The 27,489-nt window shown below is 37.1% G+C and overlaps 1 protein-coding gene across 1 annotated transcript in view; it reads left to right on the forward strand.

The window, feature by feature from the left end:
* The window catches only part of slc10a7 (solute carrier family 10 member 7), a 132,017-nt gene that overhangs the window by 85,536 nt on the left and 18,992 nt on the right, over positions 1 to 27,489 (forward strand). The window contains exons 6-10 of the mRNA XM_006629494.3: positions 4,793 to 4,828; positions 8,489 to 8,572; positions 18,474 to 18,639; positions 23,963 to 24,014; positions 24,169 to 24,242. Of these exons, the coding sequence (XP_006629557.2) occupies positions 4,793 to 4,828; positions 8,489 to 8,572; positions 18,474 to 18,639; positions 23,963 to 24,014; positions 24,169 to 24,242 (412 nt within the window). The remainder of the gene's footprint in view (positions 1 to 4,792; positions 4,829 to 8,488; positions 8,573 to 18,473; positions 18,640 to 23,962; positions 24,015 to 24,168; positions 24,243 to 27,489) is intronic.

Consider the following 27,489-nt stretch of genomic DNA (forward strand, 5'->3'; position numbering starts at 1 on the left):
AATTTAGTTCATCTGTTACAGTATGTTGGGGCTCTGCTTCTGAAAGCAGTGGATATATTAAAATAGTATTTTGGTTTATTGTGGTTTTGACATTGTCGATATGTAAACTAAATTCCATGTACAGGATTGTAAAATATTAAGATGTGCAGCATGGTCACTTTTTGTAAGCATAATTCATAAAATGTTTATTACTCATAAGAGTAACTAAGCTGTTTTAACATGAACTTGACTTGTCAGACACTTCTGTGTTGGCATGGCTTTTAAATCTTTAGAAATGCAGGAAAGGCTGCCCAAACAAAGAAATCAGACCATGGAAGCAGAGAAGACATCTAGATAAAACTGAAATGAAGTGTGCAGGGATAAGAGTAGGAGGTACAGTATTTAGAAATTAACAGCTAGCAGGGGTTGTGAAAACATACCTTTCATTTTTTAATAGTTGTCTTTCACTCTGTATATGCAAAAACAATCGTGATGCAGAAAAATAAATAAGTGAAAAGGAAATATTCTAATGCAACATGACAAAAGTGGTACTTTGATATGTGTTATTATTATCCTCGTTATGTGCTAAATGCAACTGATAAGATAGAATGAGAAAATAGATGCAGAAGGCTGTTTCCTTTTAAGTCGAGGGAAATGTCACATTGAAATGAAACTGAGGAGCTAACCAAGTGTCTGTTTCTTCCTTTTGTTTTCTTAAATTGGAGGTTGCTGGTTGATTGCGAACTTTTCTGCTGTTGTGTGGAAGGTTTTTAATGCTTTTCTCCCATTTTCTCTGCTTGCTTTTATGTGACTTTGAATAAGACAAATAACACTTACTTCAGAAGGTCTTTCTCCCAGGCTATAACTGAATTTAATCCGCATACTGCATGAAGTCTTAAAACAGGTAAAACTGTTTTTTTGCATTAAGGCAATCTGAAGGGAAGTCATTGTTTTATCTTCTTAGGAACATACACCTGAATGTTTTTCCAACAAGTATTACAATTTGTACAATTAAAACTTAATTATTCACAGTAAAAACACACAACATGTTGTTTAGCGATATTAAGCTGAAAGAAGTAATTGTGTTACAATTTTAATAGCACCTTTATGAATATGGAATAACCTAATAAATGTATTCTTAATACTTCAATATCTAAGGGTTGCATAAATTTGACAGTTTAAATGTAAAGATAAAAATTTATTTTTTATTTATTCTTTAAGAACTAGAGAAAAGTCCACTTTGGTTCAAAGTCCTTATTATACCTGCCTTTTATTGTCCTTTATAGGCAGCAGTGAAGTCTTGAATAATGAGTCTGAATTTATAAATTAACAATTTCAGCATTTTTCTAAGATATGTTTAGGACTGCCAATTATGTTTATTGCCAGTTGGGAGTTCTTCATGTTTTGTCTCACCGTTGTGGACTCTGTGACCAAACACAGGGGAATGAGACGTAGTCAGAATCCTCCAACCCACTCGTCTTTTATCCAGTTGTCTTTTAACACGTCACAAGCACCATGGTCTCACACCACAGGTTCAGCTCTGATTGTAGGAGGATTATATTCCTCACAGACAGCACCACATGCCTGCAAGTGGCCAGGAGGTAACGGGGGTCACTGAGTCACTCAAGGCCAGAAAACCATTGGTCAGATGATCCCACCCAGCTCTGGTGGCACCCAGCCACTTGAGGACTCCTAGTCTGTGTCAGCTAGTGACATGTCCCAGATTCAGACACATCAGAGAGCTTTTCCTGCTCTTGGGCAATAGCCTTCAGCAACTGAGCCACTCGGTACTTTCTTTTCCACTTTGTAATTTCAGGCCAACTATTGTCAGTATCATTCTTGCTGTCTGAATGACAGCATGATGTAAATGTCTCGACTTGAGACAACCTTGTTTTTCGTGGCAGCATCAACGTAGTGGCATCATTTCCCCTACAACATACAGTAATCTAATAAGCATTCTCTCCATTTTCATTCTGGTAAAGCGCCATTCTCAAGTTATTAGTCCAAGTTCTCAAAGGTTCAGTTCAGCGAGTCTGTTTCTATGTGGGATAAGTCTTATACACTCATCCTCACCATATGAACACAATTAGTTCCATTATGCTTGTACTGTAGGTGAAAATTGTAAAGGTGACACTAAATTCCAATTAAAATACAGATTAAAGCCTCAAGATCATAACGACATAAACCAGCTAACTGAATGTACTTTTCTGCTGTATTTGAAGAGTGTGGCACCATGAATTAAATATACTGTACAGTATGTTACAAATGTTGTATGTTGTTTTTTATGTAAGTTGTTGTGTTGAAATGTATTATGAAGCAGTTATGTGGACAAATAAAAGTTGCATGATCTCTATCATATGCATTATCAATAATTATAAAGAGAACTAATCAAAATCCTTAATAAATGATAGTTTAGTTATGTAAGTTAGTAATGGGAAATGTTAGTTAATAAACGTTGTGCAGTCAAAGTCATCAAGCTGTCTAGGGAATCTGTCAATCGGCTTCATTACTCTGCTCTCCTCCCCACTGATAGCTGATGTGTGGTGAGCGTTCTGGCGCACTATGGCTGCTGTCGCATCATCCAGGAGGGGCTGCACATTGGTGGTGGTGGAGGGGAGTCCCCATTACCTGTAAAGCGCTTTGAGTGGAGTGTCCAGAAAAGCGCTATATAAGCATAAGCAATTATTAATTATTATAGTGATGTCAATAATGCGCATTCATAGTGTCTGTATACCTATCGCTCATTTTAGTGAGTACTCATAAGTAAAGTACTCATTTAACAGGGGATGAATATACTGTATTCCCCAATCTTCACATTAGCATTTGTTCTGTGTTACTGGCTGTGCTCAAGAGGGAAGGTTTCATGTACACATCTGCAGGGTTTATTGGTTGTCTGGGTGGGTTCTACCATAGCCATTAGACAGTAGCCAGATTAAGACTGTTTCTTAAGAAAAACTGATTGTGCACTGGTTAAGGTTAAGCCACTGAATCAGTAGATGTGTTCTGGTAGATTTCTTGACAGAGTTTTGGGCATTATTAGTTGCGTTCTGCACCTGGAAACATTTCTAATACAAGAAAAACTGTGATTTTTTTTGCTCTTTTTGATTTTTTTTTAATGGAATTTGCTCTGATCCGCAAATGGCAAGACTGATTTGAAAAAGTGAAAGGGCACAGAGGGCACTGGCATTCATGTCATGCAATTGTTATAAACCATTTGAGTTTTGATTTGAGGAGCATTTCATTTTGCAAAATCTCCATCCTGACGACTAAGCCCCTGTCTCACTGTAGCCTGAAGCAGTTAGCTCTGTGTCAATGCACACCTTGTTTGCTTCAGTGAATGCCTCCCGGGACACCAGCAAGTAACCAGGCTTGATTAAATACTTAAATACTGTCCCAAGGTTTATAGAAAAGGAGAAAAAATAAAAGTTATGTTACCAGCAGCTATGTTTACCTCCCCAAAGTAAACCAACATTGATTTTTCTCTTGATTCTGTCATTTAATCTGCTGGAGTGTTATATAACCTGGTTATTGGTATTATTGCAATAGAAAATATTTGTTATTCTTCTACATACAAAAGGGAGTTCTTGTTCCTTAAATTAATTAATAGCACAGATGCACTCTATGAACTGCTCTCACTTGTATTATTTAAAAAAATGTAAAATGCATTCTTTGGAATAACAAGAATCTACTGTATAAGGATATTCCAACTCTAAGCTTAAGATTGCTTTATTATTATAAAATATTATTACAAGATTTACTCTCTTTTAAAAGATGAATAAGGCCTACATTAGCCATCAGTGAAGACACCTTCACTATCTAAACATCAGTCATTTCTTCATGTAAAAAGTTTATACATAAGAAAGGCTAACATTTGATATATTTTGCTGATATTTTACCTTAATAATACCCTTGAACATATTGCCTCTTTAAGGGAGGGAAGATTTCCCTCACAGAATCAAGGCTGTTGACAGCTTTTAGAATAAGTCAAGAGTACATGTACTGTTGCACAGTTGGCATATATGAAGTGTATCTGCTTCTGCGTTCCTCACTTGTTAGTTCAATCTTTCAGAGGAAAAATAACACTGAGGAGCAATAATATAAAAGAAAGCCTTTCATTATTTATACACTGGCTTTTTCCTCTTGAAAAATGTGTATATTTTTAAGTACATTTATATGGCTAGAAGTATGTTTCCATGGCTAGATAGTCCTCTCCTTCTGCAAAAGAAGTGCATTTGCAGTTCTGACACAGTGCGATTTATTTATATCTTAGAAAGCCTACCAAACCCATCATTGCATTTGGCTGTCACAGGAAGAAATAAAGCCTTTCAAATCAGAAGTGTAAATGTATCAAAAAGGAAGGTTTCATACGAGAAGCGGAAGGTATCCAGGTTCATTTCGGCAGATGGAAAAAGAGAAATCAAGTGTGTTTTCTTTAACGTCTCTGAATAAGACAAGGCTGCAAGTGACCAGTCATTCAACTTCAACTGCAGACCCAGCAGCGTCAGAACGCCGTCAGTTCACAGTTGTCAAACAGTTTGTAATTTCATTTTTTGGGTCTAGAAATTTTTTCAGTTCAGCCCTGGATTTTCTAACTTTGTTACTACAACAGTAGGTCTGTGTACAGCATATACACAATCTCTGGGTTTCACAGTAAATTAACCCTAAGCTTTTATTGCATTTCCAAAATGAAAAAAAGGAATCTTTAGCCATGCCGAAGTATAGTTATTCATGGAAATAAACTCCTTGCCTCTAAATTTAAATTTCATTTTTGTGTTCTGTGATTTATAACGCAATATTTCTCTTTGTTTTTCAGGGTATTATAGTAACACCACTGCTGCTCCTGTTTTTTGTAAGTACAGTGTTCTTGTTTTATTCATTTCATTTGGCTGCAGACTAGAGGGTTTTGGCATCTCCCAAGGCCTGCTTTGGGCCTTCCACAGCTGTGTAAGGGAGAACAGTGTGAAAGCAAGATTGACCTGCTTTTCAGAGCTGCAGCAAACACACCCTTATTTAAATATTCTTGTGGATTTTTCTGTTGCATTTAAAATTCTAAGTTAGAGCTCCCGAGTGGCTCATCAACAGTAAAGGCACTCTCTTTAAGTACAGGCTGAGCTCATGTCAAAAGTAATGTAAATGCATGGCAAAACTATTTAGAAAAAAAGCTGAAACAATTTGGTAAAGGTCTAATTTTAATTATTTTAAAAAATGACCTTCATGTTTAGGGAAACCCAGGCTGCTTGAAGATGAAAGCTTAGCAAAAACATAATTTTATATTATTATCTAAGGATTTCACGGGTTGGAGCTTAGGCTCTGTCACTGTCTGTAGTACAGCATACGGTTGGCTCAGTGTCACCTCTGGGTTGGGATTAGTTGACCAAAACTCTCTCAGAGGTATGAAACATTTTAATTTTAAGGCCACAACTATGTAACAATTCCAGCTCAAAGTAAATACTCTTATAATAATGAACACTAATGATACTACACTATAATTCTTAGTCTTTAGATAAGCAATTCCTAAACCTGAAGGGGTTTAATAGTAATAAAATAGGTTGAATTGTATTTCAGCTTAATTTATAAAGGCAACAGAAATTAATTATAGATTGGTTAGAAAGAAAACACTTCACACGCTTGTAAAACAGTTTCACTTTCCCCAGTTTCCAAAAGCACAAATCAGAACAATTAACATTTTTTAAAGGTCTGTCCCAGAATCAGGTAATTTCATTAGCATCTGTTTTTTCGAGCCGCAGCAAAAAACAATGACTCTTTCTTCATCCGTGGTAATGTTAGCAAGGGTCCGAAACACACAAGTCCTCTAAGCAGCACTAAAGGGAGGCTGAGGAGCCTGTGTATAATAATAATAATAATAATTATTATAATAATTGCTTACAATTATATACAGTAGTGCTTTTCTGGACACTCCACTCAAAGCGCTTTACAGGTAATGGAGACTCCTCTCCACTACCACCAATGTGCAGCCCCACCTGGATGATGCGACGACAGCCATAGTGCGCCAGAACGCTCACCACACATCAGCTATCAGTGGGGAGGAGAGCAGAGTAATGAAGCCAATTCATAGATGGGGATTATTAGGTAGCCATGACTAGTAAGGGCCAATTGGAAATTCCCACTCTTTTTGAGAAACGCCCTGGGATTTTTAATGACCACAGAGAGTCAGGACCTCAATTGTATGTCTCATCCAAAGGATGGTGACTGTTTACAGTACAGTGTCCCCATCACTATACTGGGGTATTAGGACCCTCATGGACCACAGTATAGCCAACAGATGAACAGCATGAAGGGTGGGGAGGCCGGAGCAGGTCTGCACATCCTCACACTGCCCTGCAGGTCACTCTGAGACAAGATTCAAAGGAATTATTAACAATTCCAAATAAAAAATAATTGCAATTATACAGTACATATTAAAAAATATATATTTCTTCTTATTCCTTCGATTTTTAACTACCTAAAATTAAATATATTTAGCTACGAATGTGTATATACAGTACTGTATATTTCATATTGCATATTACGTGTTTTCAATTATATTATTTCATTTTGTTTGTATAACACTTGTGTTACTTTCCCAACTTATGCTACTCTTATTATCATTTCAATTTTGCATTTTTATCGCATTGTACCTGCATGTTTTTTCCTTGTACTTAATATTAATAAAAATATTTGTAAAATGCCTTTAATGGTACATCATCTAAGGGTGCTTTAATATTAAATGAAACCAATGGGTGTCAATGGGTTAATAAGGTAAATTGAAGATAATTAAAATTATAAAACTAACTTTGAATATGGTATTTGAAAGTGTACCCCAATCTGAAGCAGAGGATTGTACAAAAGGCTGTCATTGAATATACTGGAAGTAGTTTAAAAGATACATGCAATTCCACTGTAATTAGAGGTGCTTGTACTTAGTGTAACTGAAACACATGAGGGTTTTTGTTCAAGACAAAGACATTCAGTAAATATTTGTGCAGTAGTTTAGATGCATCTTTGTTGCAGTAGCCCTTAGCCTTGAAAAGGTCGAAATCTTGTGTAGTGTGTTTTTATTCCCACTTTACCCTTCTTGTCACTGTATGTCAAACTGTACCTCAGTGACAACCTTCATATCTACACCAGCAAATTATTTTCCTAATTGAGAAGACATTCCTTTGACTTTGAGTGCCATATTAGTGCTGGAGGATTTCTGATGTCTTATGTCTCTGTGCTGACATTAAGCCTGTTTAGTTGAGAACTGTCAGCTCATATTTCACAGCTTGTGCAAGAAGGGAGTTTCATCCATATACCTGCAGCTAGACTGTGTGTGAACATCTGAAATGCTTATCTGATGTTTCATCACTGCTGCACCCTGGAAAGCTCTTCTAAAAAGTCTCCTGGTAATACAGGGTCTCGGACAAATGTATGCTTTAATTTTTCTTTTATTACCTTCAACCACATGCAGATGAGTGCTGGGGCAAGTCAGCTTGAAGGGTGAATTGCTAAATATAGAAATGTCTTAAAAGCCACATTGAAGCAGGGCAATAACAAAGGTCATGATAATGGATTGCTGCTGTGTTTGGTGTGAGTCGCTGATTATTCAGGGGAAGGGAGGGAGTGTGTGGTGCATTAAGAACTGCCAGTTTTGTTTACAGGTCAGCAGATTCCTATGATTAGCTCAAAATGTGCCATCTGTTTCCAGCAGATTTTTTTGCTTTCCATAAGGTACAGTACTGTAGCATAATATACCAGGAATACACATGGTGGCCATTAAGTTCGCTGGGGGGATTCAAAGCTGACCTGTTTTAGAGTTACATTACTGTGCCCAAAAAGGTCAAGTGAGCACAGGTCATTTGTTTTTGTAATAATTCAGCACTCAGGATTAATGTTTTACAATTTTCTTTACAAAATATGTACACATGTGAAGTCTACTACACTTGACCTCAGATAGCCAGTGCTTGTAAATAATAACCCATAGGAATCAGCACTGTAGTTCTGATTTTCTTGTGAAGTGCTCTGAAAGCTTAGCTCTACAAGTTTTTAGGAAATTAATGCAGTGTAAGTAGTGGTTTAGATTCCATATCTTCTTTTATTTTTCTAATGTAGAAGCTCTTTTGTCCCAATCCCACTTTGACATTGCCAGAGTTCTTCTGTTTTTGGAGAACTTGGTCCATAGCTCAGCATTGTCTTACATGTGTTGATCTAATTTAACCACATGAATGTAGAAAAATGACATTCAGCAAATAAATATTTTTTTAATAATACTTTTGGAAGTGGAATAGTGGGAATAGATTTATAATACCCTAGTAAAAAATACTACTGTTCTTGTAGTCTTATCTAGAGAGTCTGGAGAGGTTCTGTGTGTTGTTTCCCCATTTAAGTGAAAACTGAGCACTTGAATTTGGTCTGTGTTGACTTTTTCGCTATCCATTGTTTTAACAAAGATCATGTGGAACCTATGCTTGACTTTTTTCTTTCGGAGGAAGTTAAAATGAGATGAAATCTCTGTTTTTCATTCTTGCAGCTTGGCTCTTCCTCCTCAGTGCCTTTCTCCTCCATCTTCTCCCAGCTTTTCATGACTGTGGTGGTGCCTCTTATTATTGGTCAGGTAAGTCTTCATTCATGCTTCAGTTACACTTACAGTTACATTGTCCTCCTTAAAGATGTGTAATGAAAACAAAACTGAATTGATCAGTAGAACCACACCTAGAGCTATATCTACATTTTGGTTTACTGTATACAGTACATTTACCTACTAGTGACAGCCTTCTGTTGGAACATTTTTGCTTTGTAATGTAGGGCTGGGCATTATTCTGTAATCATGGATATTTATGGGATTTACATCTCCAGTGTGTTTGGGCAAAGGTGTTACATGGAAACAATAATAAATAGTAACTAATAAAGCTCAAATAGCTTTTTCCTCACAAAAAACAAACATTTCTCACAGCTGTGTAATCTCCATGTCAAATGGTTTTTGCTACTGCTTCTCTCATATACGCAGCAGGGAACCCTACATCAGGAGGGCTGGAACTTCCCCTGCTGCCCAGTCTATCATGTAAACACATGCTCTTGAAATTACAACCTTACATATCCTTGACTGCCATGGATGAAAATAACACAACACAACAACTTGTATTCACCATGTATGCAACATGTAGTCACCAGGTGATAAGCCATGATGCTGATAACCATCAGCTCAGCGCCTGGCCTGAGGCAGTCAGCAAAAAAGGGTTTTCCACGATGAGACAATATTAGTCATTCCTTCTCTGTACCTCATGATGGTGGCCTTCTGTTTGTTGACCTCCATTGTGACAATGTTCCTTTATGTTGCACCATCTACTCAGGTATTCAGTGAGTATTCAAGGCCAGGATGTAAATTCTCATTCCATGATGTGCATAATCACCTTAGTCCCCTGTGCCTGTGTCCCTGGGGACAGTTGAAATCACAGATTTACAGATGCAATCTCAGCAGCACAGTTTAGGGGCAGTCAGTCTTACCACAGCTGCTCTGACTGATGCAACACATTGCAGAGTATCAGGATGCAGTTGCTGAATGCTTGCACATTTGGTTCACTTTTGGCCAATTTATGTAATTTAGACATTTGTTAGTTTTAGAACTTTTTTTCTTTTTCTGTTATTTCTGTTACTTACATTGACCTTCCCTACTAAATCTTAAATATTTTTTGTTGCTGTGCCAAATCATTCTTGTAGTTTGCTCTGTTTCCTTGAAACCCTCCAGGGCTTCAAAAGTGACAAACAGCTTTTTTTTACTTTTAATTACAATATACAGTACTTCTTCATCTTATGACCTTAATAATTCATTCATGCGACTAGTTGCCAGGGCTTAACGAAACTCAGTGGTAATACACAATAAGTGCAAAGAGGCTGTATTAAAATATAAAAGGAGACTGAATGAGAAAAACAGAAACCAAATAAAATTAAATCAGTAGTATTATATCAAGGATTCATATCAAGAATAGGTAGGCTGGAGGTAGTTCTTTAGCTTTTGATTGACAGATTGAATAGTAATAATGTGTATTAAAAGTATCTTATCACAAGTAAAAGTGTTTTCCAGCTTTTTGTATCGGTTGAAAAAAAGATGATTCATGTTGATTTGGATTAGTCTCTTTGGTTAGGATGATGCATTTCTCAGTGTTAAGAAACAACAATATTACATGGAAATGTGGAAAGACGTGCAAAATATTTTTCCTGTTGTTGTTGATGGGGTCTTTCGTTGGCAGTGATAAATGTGTCCTTTCTTCTACAGAGGTACTACGTAGATTTCCATTAAATAAATATTTGAGGACTTAATCTTCCAACATTGCAATCTTCCCATATACAGTAGCTTTTGGGCAACCAAAATGCCAAATTCTGCACAAATCCATCTGCCTGCCTGTGCCACACACTCCACCTTATAAAGGTGAAGAGAAGGGAACGCATGAAGGCTCCGGGGGTATAAGTATGATTATAAAATTACAAAGAGAGGTTTCATCAAAATACTCTGAAGACTGCGAACTAGAAGCCTGCCTTTGAACACTATTCCACTGTTGTAAGATAACACAACCTACTTGAGACTTCTGTCAGCGGCACTGCATTGGCAGAACAGTTTTTACCTCAGCATCACATTTCCAGACTGTCTTCCAAACGCTGGGCTGCAACATGACAGATAGAAGAAACAGCGACTGCCACAATTGACATATTCCCCATTCTTTTGGCATGTCTTCTCCTTTCTGGACACCTGATTGATTCTGACAGTCTATATTGGGTATTTCATATGAAAGAGAATTTTATGATTAAATGTTAATGAGCAAGAATTTTTCTCAGTGCTTTTATTACAGGCCGCCAGTTTTGAACATTTTTCAAAGTAACACACCCAAATCCACTGTTTGCAATGAATTAATAATACCATCTTGTCACTGAAGTATCATGCATTCTTTAATCAGGATGGTTGAAACAGACGCTTCATGAAAGGTATTTTTTATGATCAGAACAATTAGAACTTATCTGGTATCAGACAGGGGTTTATGCATTAATTTGTGACCCCATGTTTTTCTCCTTTTTTCAAGTTCATATTTATAATAAAATAAAAATATAGTCTGGGCATATGAAAAAGCTTGTCCAAAGGCTTTGTGAACTTTGAAACAGCAAAAGAAGTCTTTGTTCCGTGTTCAGTAATGAGTAGTCGACTTGTAAAATAAACATACGCAAGTAAGCATAAGTAAAATACTTGTTTGCCAGTAGCTTAGATCACTCTTTAATAGCTGAAGATTTGGTATCTTTTTAACCTATTCTCACATGTAGTTTTGTTTCCTTTTTGTGGCATTTGTGTGATATTTACTGTAGTATTCCTAATGGTGTAATTGGCTTACACACATTTTAGTATACAAAAGAAATAAAAACAATATACTGTAGCACGCTACTTTAATTGTTATTTTAAAAGTCCACTGTGATTTTTTTGAATCTCTGGTTTATCATTTTCAGTTCTATTAAGGTGCAATTTATATCCTTATTTATTTAACATTTATTTAATAAGAATGATATATACATAAAGTATATATCATTTTTATTACCAACACTTATTGCTATTACCAGTCTGGATCAGGGTCTTCCAGAAAAGCTTCCATCAATCTCTATTCCTGCTATCCTCATCCAGCTTGGTCCTTTTCAACTTCTTGTGTGAGTGTCCACCTTCCCTAGCTCAAATATTCAGTAATGTGTGGGTGTAGTGAATTCATTTGCTAAATTTCCAGTGATATCTTTTCCGCGCTTGTTGAGCAACCATTTATCCTATGTTACTGTATGTCCACACATGCACTCCCAGTCTAATGAAGAGATTATTTTCATTCTCCTTCAGGATGTACAGTAGTTGGGGATGAGGTGCTTATCCATGCTATTGAAAAATGATCTAAAAGACCCTGCACACCTTGATATTATTATAATAATCCTTTATTATCTCAGATATTTATTCATCCTAAACCCAGATGAAGGTGATCTTAATGGATAGAATGGGATTGGGTTCTAAATATGTTTTGAGGAATAAAGGCCACATTGTTTTCAATTTTGTATTTGTTTCAATGTTGTCACTATTTAACCAGATGCTTTTAGTTAAGGGCAATGTCTCATTTACAAAGAGACCCTATTTTATGTTCAGAGAATTTACAGGAGCATTTTGAGTGAAGTTCTCTACACTGTTCATGGGTACCTCAGTTCCATCCAGACTCTGAACTCGTAACCCTTCTGTTCTAATTGTTTGTAAAAGGTCAGTATAGTTGGGTTCCCAGTATTTTAGTCTCTATGTGTGTGTATACTGTATATCAGTATGTACATATAACAATGTATTGGATGCATATATTTGAAGAGAAGAAAAATAAACCTACATGATGAACATTTTTAGTTAAAAATGTACTGTAGGTGGAAAATGATAGAAAAATCTTAGCAAAAGCATAGAAAATATGAAACACATTTGTGAATATTCTTATTAGAATTATGTCACATTTCAGTGCATTTGGTTTGCATTTTTCTTATTAATGTATATAGAGTGTTGTTAATGATTAAAATTAATAACTTACATAATTATTTTCTTTTGTGATATTTAATTACCATGTATTTTGAATATGTGTATTTCTTAATATTTATATCTTAATATGTGACCTTACTCTAATATCTCCTCTATTTTTTTCTGTCCAAAAAGTGTTAGACTCTACATAATATGTACTTACAATAAATATTTCAGGTGGGTAGCTGCGTCAGCATGCGTAGGCTGCAAAGGAACAAGTAATAGGTTTATTCCATGCTGAAAAAAAGAAGAAAGAGAACACAACGTTTCGGCCGTGGAGCCTTCTTCAGGTGTGAGAGAGACAGGGCAGTAGGCAAAGGTAAAGTAGCTGGAGAACAAAGGTTGGGAGGGAGGAGGAGTGAGAGGCGGGAGCAGGGGACAGAAAGAGAGGCCAATCAAGAGGTGTGAAGTCAGAATGGGTGCAGAGAGGTGTGAAATGAAACTTCCAATGAATGGAGAAAATTTAAAAGAACAGTAATCTGTCGTTAAGGGAAGGGAGAATGTGTGATCCTAACTGCAGAATAATTTTAGTTTCGGTGGTCTTTCTGATGTATGAGTTCGGAAAACCGTCTTTGAGAACACAGACGGAGAGATTAGTGTGGTCGTGGCCGTCAGAGGTGAAATGAGAAACAATGGGCTTGGAGAGATCTTTAATCTTCACAGCCCTGACGTGTTCTCTGAAGCGGTCTCCGAGTCTCCTTCCTGTTTCACCAATGTAGATGGCTGGGCATTTACTGCAAGAGATACAGTAAATAAGGTTGCTGGAGGTACAAGATGCTGTCTGGGTGATCCGGAATTGTCCTGAGGGGCCTTGAATGAGTGTGGTGGTGGCTGTGTACTTGCAGGTGATACAGCGAGCTCTGTTGCAAGGGAAAGTGCCTGGTGTGGATGGTTGTTGAGGGCGGTCAAGGGAGCTGTGAACAAGGAGGTTACGCAGATTAGGTGGTCGGCGATATGAGATGATAGGGCGATCAGAAAAGAGGGCCCCAATGGAGGGATCATCCTGTAGGATGGAAAAATTCTGGTTAATGGTCCTGGGGATAGGAAGTGTGTTAGGGTGGTAAGGAAGCACCAAGGGAATGCGGTTGTTACGGCGGGAGTTACTGATCGGGTTGATGGTCCGGGGGGTGTTTTTGGCTCGGGCAAGGGCCCTGTCAATCACACTGCTGGGATATCCTCTGTTGATAAAAAATGAGTACATTTCGAGGGCTTGGTTCTCGAAGTCGATGTCGTCGCTGCATAGTCTTCGTAACCTAAGGAACTGTGAAAAAGGAAGAGAGTTTTTAGTGTGGTTGGGGTGAAATGAGCTGTACAGGAGGTAGCTGTGTGAATCCGTGGGTTTGTAATAAACTGAAGTGGAAAGTCGGGGGTAGTTGATAGACAAGTGGATGTCTAGAAACGGAAGAGTGGTGGAAGATATGTGAACTGTATATTTGAGGGACGGGTGGAAGTTGGTGAAATGGTGCAGGAAGAACTCGAGCTGATCGTTGGAGCATGTGGCGGCACCGACGCAATCATCAATATATCGTTTGTAGAGGTCAGGGACATAGCCAGTGTAGGAGGCGAAGAAGCGTTCTTCTACCCAGCCGACAAAAATGTTGGCATAGCTGGGTCCCATTCTGGTGCCCATGGCAACTCCACTGACCTGTTGGTAAAAAAGATTATTGAAAGAGAATGCGTTCAGTGTGAGGACCAATTCTGCAAGGCGTACCAGGGTGTGGGTGGGTGGATCAAGCACTGTGCGTTTGTCCAGCGTGTGCTTGAGTGCTGTAAGGCCGTCATTATGGGGAATGACGGTGTACAGAGATGTGATGTCCATGGTAAAAATGTGGCATTCGGTACCCTGAAATTGGAAATCATTGAAAAGTTGGAGCGCGTGGTTGGTGTCTTTGATGTATGAGGGAAGATCTTCAAGATCTTCAGTATAACTTACAATAAATATGTTATACTGTATAGATGCACAATTTCTCAAAGCCACTAGCATTTCTGACTATTATAATAACTTTGAATGTTCTAATACATTCTAATTAGCCAGCAGCCATATCACCCTGCAACTCACAAGTGGCAACCCACTGAAGCTAAGCAGGCCTGATCAGTACCTGGATGGGAGACCTCCTGGGAAAAACTAAGGTTGCTGCTGGAAGAGGTGTTAGTGGGGCCAGCAGGGGGTGCTCACCCTGCGGTCCATGTGGGTCCTAATGCCCCAGTAATGTCCCCAGTGACGGGGACACTATACTGTAAACAGGCGCCGTCCTTCGGATGAGACGTAAAACCAAGGTCCTGACTCTCTGTGGTCGTTAAAAATCCCAGGGCGTTTCTCGAAAAGAGTAGGGGTGTAACCTGGCGTCTTGGCCAAATTTCCCATTGGCCCTTATCAATCATGGCCTCCTAATAATCCCCCTCTATGAATTGGCTATATTACTCTGCTCTCCTCCTCACTGATAGCTATGGAAGCCCGTTTCCGCCAGGGAGTAAAAAAAAAACGCGCTATGGTATCTCAGAATTGCGACTTAGTATCTCAGAATTGCGACTTAGTAAGTCAGAATTCCGACTTAGTATCTCAGAATTCCGACTTAGTAAGTCAGAATTCCGACTTAGTATCTCAGAATTCCGACTTAGTATCTCAGAATTCCGACTTAGCAACTTAGAATTCCGACTTAGTAACTCAGAATTCCGACTTAGCAACTCAGAATTCCGACTTAGTAAGTCAGAATTGCGACTTAGCAACTCAGAATTGCGACTTAGTATCTCAGAATTGCGACTTAGCAACTCAGAATTGCGACTTAGCAACTCAGAATTCCGACTTTATATCTCACATTTGCGACTTCGAAATAGCCATATTTCATTGTCTGTCCTTTTGTTATTGTAACGGATTCGGGTTCTAGGGCTTGTGCCCTCGCTACACTGGCTCACTTTCTTTAAGAACACTTTCTTTAGCCCCGGCGGCCAGCATCCCTGTTATGCGCAGGGGAGGGTGGTGTACTGCAACCAGATCGTACAACCTGTATGTCGGCCGTTTCGTTACACTATTTTCACGAATCGTACAGGATCATAGGCTCTATAAGCTTGAAGACTTGTCCTGTACAGTGCCCTGATAAAAATCAAATTAATTACACTATTTTTTATAGAATCCCATTTCCGCCAGTGAGGCTTCCATAGTACCCGGATTGAATAGTGCACGGTGGGCTTTTAAAAAAGTTTTTATTTACGTAGACAGAATATGAAATAAGATACAGAAATAGGCAGAAGAATTCACAATTATAAAAGCTGAAACATACTTTTTACGTATTTCCATTGTATGTCCTTTTTTACTTAAAAAAGAAAGTCTTCTTTAGCTCAGCTGGCAAGACTCAGGTTCGAGCCAGTGCAGCGAGGCATGAACTAGGGTGGGAGCGGCGAGGGCACAATCCCTAGAACCCGAATCCGTTACAATAACAAAAGGACAGACAATGGAATACGGCTATTTCGAAGTCACAAATGTGAGATATAAAGTCGCAATTCTGAGTTGCTAAGTCGCAATTCTGAGTTGCTAAGTCGCAATTCTGAGTTGCTAAGTCGCAATTCTGAGTTGCTAAGTCGGAATTCTGACTTGCTAAGTCGCAATTCTGAGATACTAAGTCGCAATTCTGAGATAGCATAGCGCGTTTTTTTTTTCCTCCCTGGCGGAAACGGGCTTCCATAGATAGCTGATGTGTGGTGAGCGTTCTGGCGCACTATGGCTGCCGTCGCATCAAACAGGTGGATGCTGCACATTGGTGGTTGTGGGGAGTCCCCATTACCTGTAAAGCGCTTTGAGTGGAGTGTCCAGAAAAGCGCTATATAAGTGTAAGTTATTATTATTATTATTATTATTATTATTATTATTATTATTATTAATAATAATACAGCTAGGTTTGGGTGAGAATATGTCACTTCCGTTTTTAATTCACTTTGATCAGAAAGTTCAAAACCATAATGAAAACTTAAAGTAAACTGTACATGAGCATCCAATACAAAGTGTTGTAGTAGCTTATCCTATTTACCATTCAGATTTAATCAACTCAGTACTGGGCAATCCTCTTCATTAACATAATGTCTTATTTATTTTTATTTCGAATATAATGTTTTACTTAATGAAATATGGTATTAAGGATTAATTACTCTCATTAAACAAAATTGCTAACATTTCAGTTGAAGATCACCATAGAATTAAGACTTAATTGTATTGCTTTGTGTTTTTTTATTTTAATAAGATTTATAATTATGCAGCTAAAAATTGTAGAACATTCACATAAGTGCAGCATTAAATCTGAAAGAAAGAAATATATGAATCCTGCATTCACCATAACCCCTCAGTATAAATGTACAGTACTGTACCAGAAGTAACCAATAAGTAAGGGTGGGTGTTTTAAGGTTGGGGTGGGTGGATTCACCTACTGTGTGCTTTTTATCTTCAATTGAAGGTGAATTTAAAATGGTAAAATTTGGTAAACTGTACAAGTTTATTTGTGTCAGAAGAAAAGCTCAGTCTTTTTATTGTGCAAACTGAGGGACAACAGCATGTTTTAACTTCTTTAAGCAACAAACTAATCAATCTATGCCCAGTTAGCTCTTCATATAAAGGAATCTTAAAAGGAGTTTTTCTTCAAATTTGAATAAGTTTTTTGAGAGACACCACAAGAGTAATATTGGTCAAAAGATAATCTGCTTGAAAATGAACACGTAAGTAAATATCACTGAGCCATATATCATTCATACACCTGATGTTACTTTGTCATGAATATAGAATATTGTCATGAAAATATCACATATATACACATATGTGTAGAACTGCTGGATTCTTTTTGCCTAGGGACAGTTTTAGCCTAGGGACAGTTTCAGTTTTTGTAATATATACTATATAATGTTACCATTAATATGAGATTTTTTTCTTCCTAAATATTTTACACTTCATTGAAATTGTGCACATATATCCTCCCTAACTACATTAATGAATTGACTAATAAGATTAAATTATTCAGTTTCTTGTCTTTTCCCTCTCTTTGAGTGGAGAGTTTCTATTTAAAAAAGTTAGCAGGGATGTAAGGGTCACAGAACATGTAACTAAGGTATGATGTAGTAATATCATGCTGTGGGTCGCAGGGTAGGCTGATGTAACCATTTTGCAATCTAATGACAAATGTCTTTTCCTATTAGTGGACCTTTTTCCCCCAAGTTTCAAAAGTTATGCAGTACCTCAGCAGTAGAGTCAGATTAAATTTGAACTTTGAAGGGTAAAATATATACAAGATCCTGTTGTTAATTTTCCTAGTAGTTCTCATCTAAAAGCTTGCAAATGCCATTTGTCTTCGGGTTAACAGAAAGACTAGATATGGGGCAGCTGAATTATTTAAGCTCCCACAACACATGCACTTTTGCTTTTCAAGCATGAGTTATAATTTAATTAGAAACTTCTGGTGCATTGCTGGCTATTTAAATATTAAAATGTTCCGCTGATCACTTTCGATTAGCCACCCTGGTGAAATTCCTTAAGATGTCAGTGGGATTTCCCCCCCCCCCTTCATGTTCCCAAACTTGCGCTTGAAATTGTTTGTTGATACAAAGGGGACCTTGGTAATTACATTCATCCATTAGAATCAACAGAGGAGTGAAACTTTAGGGAGGTTTAATGGGCACGTCTCTGTGACAGCTAGCAAAGAGCATCTGGCATGATTAGTACCCAATTGGAAGCTAGTTGAAAATGTACTCTCATTATGGCTACCCACTGGAAGTTGCTCTAAAAATGCTTAAATTTCCCCGCAGTGAAGTGGTGGGACAGGAAAGCTTGAAACCTCCAGGGGCATCTCTCAGTCACTGCATGCCTCTCCGCTGTCACATTGATTTTGCGATGCACTGTTTGTCTTTTGAATGAAACCTGTTGATGTATCACTGTATGTGTGTGCTTTTAATCGGGCCTTTGCTGTTCTCTCCTCAGATTGTTCAGCGGTACAGTAAGGAATGGCTGGAGAGGAAAAAGCTCCCTTTCGGGACCATCAGCAGCTGTGTGCTCCTCATGATTATTTACACCACCTTCTGCGACACTTTCTCCAACCCCACCATTGACTTGGACAAGTTCAGCCTGATCGTCGTCATCCTCATCAGTAAGTGTCACCCTCCCCCGGTTAATAATCTGCTCCTGCCCTTGTGGCAGGTTGCTCAATCGTCTCTGGCCCCTCTCGCGACATCTCTAGTTAATCACCAGTGGCAAAGATTTAATAGTGATCCCTAGCCATGGGCGCCCGCGCTAATTATAAGTCAGCATCTACTTTAATCTTGTCCAGACTTATATTTATCCCTTTATGTATTAAAGCAATTTGTTAGCTTTGGAGTCAAATCTTGAAATGCCTGGGATAGGAAGACAAGATTTATATGATATGAATTAAGTCTGAATCAGAGTGTGATACCTCACCTGTCTTTACTTCAGAAATAGCTACAAGAGAGAACATGTCAAACACAGTATGTAACCAGGCTTGGGAGTGGGAGCACCTGAATGCTGTGATGCATCTTACAGAGACTGTGTAAGCATGTAAAAACCCTGAACGTGAACCAACAGGACTAGAGAAGAGTTCTCTTTGCCTTTTTTGAGTTCTCTCCAATGAAGCAAAGTCATACAGTAAAGAACCTTACATGACTTACATGCTCTCTGTATGTTTCCCGGGTGTGTTTTCTGTTGTTTTGTTTTTGTTTTAGAGGACTTTTCTTAACTTGGCTTGGAGATATACTTTTTATGAAAAATACTGAAAGCTTACAGCCATCTATCCCAAATCAGAAAGGCCTTTGTTCTTAGACACCCAGAGCTTGTGTCAGAAACATGGGGTACAAAAGAGGACTACACTCCGCGAGACACCAGTCCCTGTCAGGTCACACACGTTCCCACGTGATGTTCAGAGATGGCAGCGTGTTCTTCAAAGTTGGGAGGAAACGAGAGCATTCACTAAAAACCTGGAGAGACATGTTTGAACGCTACAGAGAAAGTACCCCAGTTCAAAATTACTGATAAGCAGCAGTGCTATCTGCAATCATATGGCAAAATCATAAAGAAGAAAAGAGAATTAATGAATGCATTCATTTTTCATCTATCCATCCATTTTCTAACCGCTTTGTCCAATATAGGGTTGTGGCGGGGGGCAGATCCTACCTCCTCAAGTTATGGGCACAAGGCAGGATACATCCTGGACTTGATGCCAGATATCGCAGGGCGCACACATACGGTAACACACTCACAGTGGGGTCAGTTTTTCCAGAATCAAATGAACTGACTAGTATGTCTTTGAACTGTGAGACAAATCAGCGCACCTGAAGAAAACCCAATCCAGCTCATGCAGAACATGCAAACTTCACTTAGAAATCACCCCAGGAATAAACCCGGGGCCCCAGCACTGCGAGACAGCAATGCTGACCACTGTGCCACACAAACTACAGGACACATGTAGAAACTGAGAAGAGGAGACACATCTTTGTGCAGAGTATGAAACAAGCTGCCTCGCCACCATATAATAGCTGATAATTCTTTAGAAAAAAGCTAAATGATCAATTACAGTAGCTACTGAAAAAACAAGCATGATGGACTAAATGGTCTTCTCATGTTTATAACCATTAGGACGTACTGTACCTGTGCATAGAAAACAATGTATATAATCATGCAGTAAATTTGAACAGAAAAAATGTGAAGATGGATTGAAAAGCATCCTTTTATTGAACTTAATTGTTACAAAATGATAAAAACATAAAAATGAATTTTGCCCATCTTGCTTGATTGATTACTAGTGGCTGATGAATGACAATGTTTGATAATGATGGCCATTCAACAGCTTCAACAGCATGGGTTGAATCTTTAATAATCTTATTTTAATTTTTATCATCTTTATCATCATATTTCACTTTCTTGTCTCAAGATTGTGCATGCCATCAATTGTGTTCTCCCAATACAATCTGCATGAACTATTACAGTCTTTGATTTTTTCTTTTTCTCCTTCACCTGCAATGCTATAGAGAAAAGCTATAAAGCAGTAGTGAGTGTTCTGCCATCCAGTAATCTACAGTACCCAGGACTTCTTTTTAATCCACGAGGTTTTCCCACTATGCTAAAAAGGGGCTTTGCCCTTACATTATGAGGTCTAATCTGGAACTTCTCAATAGAAATGATTATAGTTCATGGGGGCAGACACAAACAAGACCAGAACAAAATTCTCTTTGTAGTTATTTTGCTTGTGCAGAGTGGAGTTTTATTTTATGCTCTTTTATTTTTTCCTCTGTGCTGAAGCCTCACCATTGCTCTGCCCATCAAAGAATACAAATAAGTGCTACTAGTCTATTTGAAAATTTCCTGGTTGGCAAGTAGCTTTATCAAAAGATGGTTCCATTTATTTTGGCACTGTTCTTCCAGTCACAAGGGTGACAATTAACCAACAAGATTTTTAATACACTTTTCTACAGTTCCGAACTTACTGTTTTCTAATGGTAAATTCAAGATCTTAAATTAAAAGGATTATGTACTGTTAATGAATAAACAAGGCTTAATTGCTCTCCTAGAAATAATACTTATATCTCTTTCTGAAAAAAAAATACATTTCTGCAGAAGAACAAAACTGTTAATTGATTGAATGTACTTCTGTACACATTTTCACCTAACATCCAGGTGAAAACACATGCAAAAATAGGAGATAAAAAATAAAAATCTTATCGTGCCAGATTCATCACCAAATAAAACAACAGAAAACTCCTCTAAGACAGTGTGGGTTGCTTTGAGGTAACACATGCTTGATTACTTGATGTAGCGTGTCTGAAATACTCCCTATTACTCCTCTATCAAGATTAATTGAGTGGTGGAAGTTTTGGATGAATTCCTCAGAGAGAGCCTTGTTTTGTTAAAGCAGCATGTGAACTGGTTGCTACTGTCAGCAGACAGCTTCACAGACCCTCATTATAGGGGGCCTAATTCATTACGTGTCAGAACTGATCTAGTAGAGAACCCCTTTCATCTCTCTTTGTATTAAAGTAATTTGTTCGTATCAGAGGAATCAAAGAAGGGGACTGCCTTTATATGAAAAAAATTAAATTGTTTGAGAACTGGTAAAGGCTTTCTTTGGCCATATATTTCTAAATCAAAACTATGAACATTAAACTGTAAAACTGAAGTGAACAGTAAAGGCTATTAAGTTATTTCATTGCTGCATTTGTGTAGGTTTTTTTATTTAAGTCTTACATCTCACAGGACAGATTTCCCCTGACCATGTTTGTGCATTAATATAAAAATGATTATCTAAACATTCATAACATTTGTTTTTTTAGATTAATTAAAATTGTATTTCAGAAATAGGTTAGAATTAAAAAATTATCACAGTCCTTGTACATGAAACTTTAAAAAAATGAAGTATGACTATGAATTGTATTCAAAGAAAAAAATCTAGACATCACATACGGTCCTGTTTTGTAAGTAATAGTGTGTGCCTTGTGAACTTGCACTTTCCACTCTCTCCCAGTGAGTAAATCACAGACGATAAAGCATTGTTTCAAATGCATTAATAAATCAAGAAAACTGTGTTAAAAGCACATTTTACATTCACTTAATAAAGATTCCCCATTACAATAAGAGTAATGAATTGGCAAACTGGTAAAAAAAAAACAGTATTAGAATGTGCAAAGTTAAAAAAAATATTACAGTAAAGGTTAAAGTAATAAAAGGATTTTTCAGTACAGTACTGAGCAGATATGTTTGCATCTTTCATGCATTAGTGTTTAAGGTACATAATACAAAGTTGAGGATGAAGGGACTTTTGTAAAAATAAATGTTAAAAAGAAAAAGAAATAACAGGTGACACAAATAAAATGTACATGATGCACTTAACAATATTTTATAATTTTTCAACTGTTGATACAGTATATGTAAATCGGCAACAAATGAAAATAAAATTAGAAAACTAAATTACACAATCAGGTCTTATTGTATGCATAGATTTAGAAACATGAAGCACAGACATGATCTAACCGTGAATTACAGTAGTAGTATTATTAATAATAGTTCAGGTGGGTAGCTGCGTCAGCATGCGTAGGCTGCGTAGGCATGCCTTTGCCTCATATTCCCACACACCTGAAGGAGGCTTCACAGCTGAATTGTTGTGCCTTTTCTTCTTTATTTTGTATTTTTCATACTGGAATTGTCTTCCATGTTATTCCATTACAAATATATGTGTACCACTTAATAGAAAAATACTGCCACAGGTGTTTCAAGTGATGTCTTTTCTAGTTTAGATAAGCTTGCAGTTCAGTGTTATACTAGCTGTAATATGGCTTGACCAGCCCAACAAAAAGAGTGTTACTGTAATACTGGATGAAACAAAGGCATGGACTCCTGCCTCAACATCACATAAAGGGAAAAAATCTGTCTGTCAGCATTTCTTAAGTGGTACACATATATTTGTAATGGAATAACATGGAAGACAATTCCAGTATGAAAAATACAAAATAAAGAAGAAAAGGCACAACAATTCAGCTGTGAAGCCTCCTTCAGGTGTGTGGGAATATGAGGCAAAGGCATGAGTAAGGAAGACAAGAGAATTTGAGATTGGGTACAGGGTGATAAAGTCTAAAGAGATGTAAATCTCAAATTGGATGGGGAAATAAATCTGGAAATAAATTAGTCAATCCTTTAGATCAGGGGAAGTTGTGAACCCAGTTTAAGGATAATGTTGACTTCTGCTTCTTTCTGGTCAGTGTAATCGTGGCCAAGGAAGGTAAAATGGGCAATAGTCTTGAATCCTCACTGCTCTTACATGAAACAGCTGAACATAAACAGAAACAGCTGGCCAGTCTTCTTCCAACACATTTATTACATATTTAATGTAAATGTCAAGGCACTGTCTGCAACAGAAGTTTGGACAAACACAATGACCTCTCTAGGAGACTTTAATATGACCAGAAATTCTGTCTGTATTTGTATGAGGTGCCGTTTAGGCCATAATTCAAACTTTACCTCTTATACACACACAAATTGCTCTCATATACAGTACACACAAAATGCTCTCACACTCCATTTTACCTCTAAAATGTATTTATTTCTTGAATAATTATGGTGTGACATTACATTTTCTTGGTTGCTTTTTGGGTGTGATTATTTTAGGAAATAACATATCTGGAAAAGACCCCTATTTCCTCTGTGCAAGTATTGTAACTGGCCCCTTGAACACTTGGGTATGTGATTGTTTCAGATGTGATGCAAATAAGCAGTTAGATGAGTGCTCTGAGCTGGCTCAAATGGTTGCCTGTACTGGATGTCTCAGTGTTTGATTCCTGCCAACCTGGAGGGTTTGGTTTTATTGATTAAATAAATTTGTGTAAAAAGTTGTATATTCTCATGCAGCTTCTCAGTCTCGGCCTCTGTGGTCCTTAACAAGCCAATGTTTTTTGTTTATTTGTCTTTTGCAGTATTCTCCATCCAGCTAGGCTTCATGCTTTTAACGTTTCTCTTTTCTACAGGGTAAGTATTGCTGTTACCTTTGAGCACACTGCACTCCTCCATGCTGTGTTTAAAGCAGCCGTCATGTTCCACACAGCCCCTTGTTGCATCTTGCAGGGCAAGATTGACAGCTTCCTTGCTGGATCGATGGGTGTTTTTTCTTCTTCTCTTCCAGGAAGAAGTCAGGTTTCACTCCAGCAGACACTGTGGCGATCATGTTTTGTGCTACACACAAATCCCTCACTTTAGGTAGGTGGATCTCACTTTTCCTATCTAAGGTTAGTATTTTTTTGTTTTCTGTCCCAGGCTGATGGAGCTACAGTATCACACAGCATGAGATTTTCATCTTTGCAGTCAATACTTTCATCCTATCTTGCTCTCTTTGGCAACTTAACAGTATGTAAGAGCTCTGAAACACATTTGGTGAATAACTGGAATGCTATGGATATTTGGCCTTGAGAATTCACCAGCAATGAATTATTTGCCCCATTTTATTAATGCCTCTACAAGGAAGGAAACATACAGTAGGTGGATCTGAATGTTCAGTTCTGGACAGCAGAATATGTTGACAAGTTAAAACCCCTTAAAAGACTCTGGAGTCCATTATAAGCCAAGCATTGATGCTGAATGTCATGACTGGAGATCAGTGGATTGTTAGCTTATCTATGTAGAATGCTCATTAACATTGTGAATCAAAGGAGATATTTTTATAAGATAATTATACAAATACGAAGTACAGAAATAGTTTTGTAGTCTCTGGAAAAAAAAACCTTTGACCTTCATTCGTCATACTTCGTACTTCTTTTGTTCAAGACAGAAGTCAGAGAGGATTTTTTTTTCCTCTTGACTGGCCATTGTTTTTAAATAAGTTGTGCATTTTTCATAGGACCATTGTATATTAAGGGTATTTAAGTGACAGAAAGAATGAATTTTCTTGAGTGTATTCTGAAATATTTATCAACTTTTGCAATAAACCGTACTCATGTTAATTAGAAAAGTGTGTGCAGTATCTAGTGGAAAGACTGTGGATTGATGACTAGGTAGAGAAGCAGTAAAAAAAATAAGTTTAACACTTGTCCTGTGTTGTGACTCACAGTAGGTAATCTCTACTGCTAATACAATTATACATCTGTGTTGTTTTTTTCTATAAAAGCTAACATTACAGCTAGAAAAAGTACTTTTAGCAAAAGTTGTTTTTTCTGCCTAATAATCAAAAAAGAAATGGACACGTTTTTAAATTCTCTTTTAAATTGAATGCTATCGATACTTTTATTTTTTGCACAGTGAAATAGATACTGATTATGCAGTATTCCACATTCTGTGCTGATTAACCTTTTTATTAAAATATCTGGGGCATAAAGAGTTCATTAAATATTAACATGTGCACTAAGAGTTATTAAAAATTGAAAAACCCTAAATTGTATTAACCTATAGTAATATATTGTCTTCTTGTGAGCAAATTGTGCCTTTTCAGCACATTGAGGGGTTTTTGACTGCCAAGCAATTCATAAAGTTTTTTTCCCTTTCTTTTTATACTGTATACTTTTGACCTTATACTTTCTTTGTGATTTTTAGATGATATTTGTATCTTTTATCACTTTAATGGTGGAAACATTTATGACTTTTTATAACTGAGAAAATACAACAATGACTGATGGCATAATATGCATGTTTTGATCATTTTTTATTATTGTTATGCCTTTTAACATGACTGCTAGTGGAGATCATAACTGTGGAGAGAGGACCACAGAGATTGATAAAGGAATGAAATGACTTAAGTTCCATATTCAGCACTAGGCTGTCCCATTTTACATATTTTACATTATTGTTAATACTAATAACAGGCTTTAAAGCCAACTTCTTATAATAGCCATTTTCTAAAGCAAATTTTTTCATATGCATTTTAAAACTATATTGTTGGGTCCAATTTAGAGATTGGGTATTTGACTTCCAGAATAATAAGTGCCAGAGGAAAAATGTTTTATGAAAGCTAGCTTAGTGAAGAAAATCACCATTACCTTTTATCCTTTCTTTCAAACTTAGAAATTCCCAAATATGTTTCTGTTGTTGTTTTTTTTGTTCTGAGAAACAAAGGGTTAAATATCGCCTGGCGTTTTTACCTGAGAACAGAAAGGAGTTATTTTTAAAACAATGCAAGAAGGTAGTACAGTATTTCATCCTCAAGAACATTTAAGCCCCATCATGTGTAGTGTTTACAGGTGAAATTGGAAGTGTTAATGTTGTACTGTGTGAATATTCTGGTATACAGCCAATGGTGTTCATGCAAACCGTTGTCACCAGAGCTGGTACACAATAGTACAGCAGGGTGGCACGTAACGCAGTAGTCACCCTTGATGTAAACCAGTCAATTATAAAAACTTTGGAATACCTAAAAAACTTTGCCTTTCAGGACCTTTCATCAACTACTAGATACCAGATTTTGTTTTCATTCTTGGGTTTAAGTGCTTTGTATCATCACAATACAATAATCAAGTTTATTTTTCATATTAGGAATGTTCGCTGTTTATCTCGTACAAGCAACAGGGTGATATACTGTATGAAAGAGGCAGAATATGCAGTATTAGACTGAGCTACTTAAGGGAAACTGATGGTTGATTTGTTTAACAATAATGTTTTTCTTTGCGAATGCTACTCCTTTTAGAAACAGAAAGACTCTTGTCATCCTTTTCTGAAAAATTTGATACTTAATGACCAATCTTTGAAAACAGTATTTTATACAATATGAGAAGTGTTTTTATTTATTATTTGCAGAACACTGCACTTCCTTTTACAATGTATCCCACTCCCAACTCCCAGTGAAAAGTAGTGTGCACTATCTGTAGTTTTCTTTTTCATGCAAAAACAAAGAACATTGGTTTTATTCACAAAGCTTCAAGGCTTTGAAAGTCATGTTGTAACTGTTCTATAAGTATTATTTTACAAATTTATATTGACCATATTGAATGTCTTTATGAGCAGCTGCTGCTCTCTGACAGCAGTAACAGAATATTTAAAATGCTTTTTAAGGTTACTTCTCTCCTCCTTTTATCTCATTTTATCTAGTAGCATACATTTGTAAAGACTTTCTGTTAGCACAGATGTTACTAAAAATCTGTGTGGAAAAAAAACCTAGGTTTCTGGTTGTTTTATTAAAATATTGTTTCATTAAAAATATTTTTAAATATAACAAAGTTTTTTCAAACAATGCCAGAGTGAAAATCAAAAACTAAATGAGCTTTACAGGATAAATATTGTTTTTCTGCAGTTTCTCTGGGAACTCCGCAGACAAGCAGAGGAGCCTCCCAGGAGTAGTTTATAATCTTAAACACATAAGGGGCAAAAGATCTCTCATTTCCATTACGGTCTGGCCTTTATAGAGTTAATGGTGGTGCTAATATGTTCTTAAGCAAAATGTGATTCATGGCTTTCATTAGTACGTGTGCCAGGATGTCTTTTCTTTTCTCCCCTCTTTTTATTTAATGATTGCCTGGAGATG

Source organism: Lepisosteus oculatus, chromosome 1 (assembly GCF_040954835.1).
Source record: "Lepisosteus oculatus isolate fLepOcu1 chromosome 1, fLepOcu1.hap2, whole genome shotgun sequence".
Lineage (NCBI taxonomy): Eukaryota > Metazoa > Chordata > Actinopteri > Semionotiformes > Lepisosteidae > Lepisosteus > Lepisosteus oculatus.